This window comes from Poecilia reticulata, unplaced genomic scaffold (assembly GCF_000633615.1).
Source record: "Poecilia reticulata strain Guanapo unplaced genomic scaffold, Guppy_female_1.0+MT scaffold_453, whole genome shotgun sequence".
NCBI classification, from domain to species: domain Eukaryota; kingdom Metazoa; phylum Chordata; class Actinopteri; order Cyprinodontiformes; family Poeciliidae; genus Poecilia; species Poecilia reticulata.
Window position 1 is genome coordinate 1 of NW_007615217.1, and position 2,329 is coordinate 2,329.

Sequence of the window (2,329 nt, forward strand, 5' to 3'; positions counted from 1 at the left end):
ATATATAGAGAGAGAGAGAGAGAGAGAGCGCAATATCTCTCTCTGTCTATATATACATATATATAGATATGTCTCTCCCTCTCTATAGATATATCTCTCTATATAAATAGATGTATCTACAGAGCAACCTTTTTTGGAGCACACTGAGTCAGAGTGGAAAATGTGACACAAATGGACGCCTGAGAGAATTCCCATAGAAAGACTCAAACTGAAGCATTTTCTTTATTATTTTACCCTTTTTCAAAGTTCTTCACAGTTTCGGTGAACTTTTTCTTTATCTGTAATTCACAACTTCCTGTTCCTCTGGGGTAATAAATATGATGCAACATCTAAAAAAAAGACAAGAGATTTCTGCATTATATAGCCTTCAAAAGCCAGAAAACAGTCACAATAAAACTTTTTGTCATTATTCTTGTTAATATTGTCAAATTAAAATAAATTATTCCATCCATCTCGAATCAGTGGAGCATGTACACGTTATTTTTCTGAAGTAAAACATTTACATAAAAAAACACCAAGGTACTTCCCATCCAGGTGTGCATAGAGTCAGGCACTTTTTCTACAAACAAAATATATAAATCTTATAAGACACCTAACAAAATCATCAAATATTTATAATGTTTAGTCGGCTGAGTCTCTTTCAAGTTTGACAGAGTAATCAAGTCTGATGTAAGTTTTGTATTTCTCAACATACAGAACAGTTAGCCAGCTGAGTGAGAAGTTATCTGTGAACCATCTTTAACAGGAATCTGGAGGCAGCAGAAGCTTCTGGAATCGATGTCTGATCTCTGCGGGGCCCAGAGATACCATCATCTCGGCAATACTGGGTCCTTGCTGCAATGCAGAGGGAAGCATATAGAGGTCAGTTAGGTTTCCTCAGAATACCAGACTGATTGTGTGTGTGAAACTGAATCAGAAGCAACTTCCTCATTCAGTAACCCTCCTGAAAATGTGCCGCTTTACCAAGTCGCCACAGAGTTTACGAAGCGCTCTGCCGTCTTTATAAAGCAAGACACGGCAATTCTGCTTAGTCATGTAATAGATGGAAATAAAAGAAGCTACATAATGTATGGGGCTTTTTGTGGTTTTTTTTTGTTGTTTTTTTGTGTCAGCCTATGAAAGTGCTGAAAAAGTTTGAAATATGCAATTTTAGAAGAATAATAGCAGAAATGAAACCCCTGGGCTGCAAAAAGTATAAATGTCTAAACATCCAAAGTCTCACAGGGTCAGAGTTATTTTCAAACTTAAATGCAAGGTTCACAAAGAGAAACATTTTTGTTTAAATTGGTAACAATCTCATTTTAGAAAGATTTTATACGTAAATCCATATTTTTTTTATTTCATTGGACATTTGTTCTTGTTTCAGAAACATGCAGAAGCCAGAAAAAAAGAATGCTTTGTAAAATACAGACTTCAGAAGTCAGATTAAAATCTCCCTCTTGTTGCGGCGGTTTTAAATATGGCTGTGTGATGAAACTTCCTGCTGACAGCAAGACCTGAGATGAAGCAAAGCCCTGATGGTGTCAAAGATATACCCAATAACACATTCTAAAAATCAACCTATTAAAGCTGTGCTTTTCAGAAAATATGTTTTCCAAAATAAAAACACAAGCTTCAGACCTGACAGTTTTATTCTAGTCTACCAGACTCATTGTCAGACCCTCACCACTTATTGCTTAGTTAGAGTGGAGTAAAAACAGTTTTCCCCTCTAGACTTCAAAGGTGTGTTATTTTTACGTGTTTGACCAAACCTATAAAGCTATTGGTGTATTTAAGTGTGCTGTACTGGTGCATAATAAAACTAATTCAGTACATTTATGTCTGTGTTTTAAAAAAAGGCAACTTTTTAAGTCAATTCAGCACTGTTTTTCTGTATCGGATCGATATCGACCGATACTAAACCACAGATATTGGTATCGGAAGTAAAAAAAAAAAAAAAAAAGTGGATCAGTTAATTCTTTAACTGTGACAAAAAAGCAAAAAAAAAAAAAAAATTATGTTACTGCCTCAGCATGTAAAATGTTTTTATAAGTGTTTTCATATTCAAGTAGATTTATGTGTCAAATCTCCTTTAGTTAACATAAAATGGCACTTTAACATTTTATATAGTGCTCAAAAAAATAAAGGGAACACTTCAGTGTTCACTTAAATGTTAAAGTGTTCCCTTTATTTTTTTGAGCAGTGTATTTTAGCAGGGGATGGAAAAAAAAGAAATATCAGACTAATAAAATATGATTATTTGAAAAAGTGACACAGATACTAAAAGCAGAATCAAAGTCTGACATTTTCATTGAAAATTGATAAGTGAATGTAGATTGGAAATTCTTTA

At 33.9% G+C, this 2,329-nt stretch overlaps 1 protein-coding gene across 1 annotated transcript in view; it reads right to left on the bottom strand.

The window, feature by feature from the left end:
• Nucleotides 1–188: 188 nt before the first annotated feature.
• ears2 (glutamyl-tRNA synthetase 2, mitochondrial) overlaps nucleotides 189–2,329 on the bottom strand; it is an 8,763-nt gene continuing 6,622 nt past the window's right edge. Inside the window, exon 10 of the mRNA XM_008403333.2 lies at nucleotides 189–834. Coding sequence (XP_008401555.1) covers nucleotides 739–834 — 96 coding nt within the window. The 3' untranslated portion in view covers nucleotides 189–738. The remainder of the gene's footprint in view (nucleotides 835–2,329) is intronic.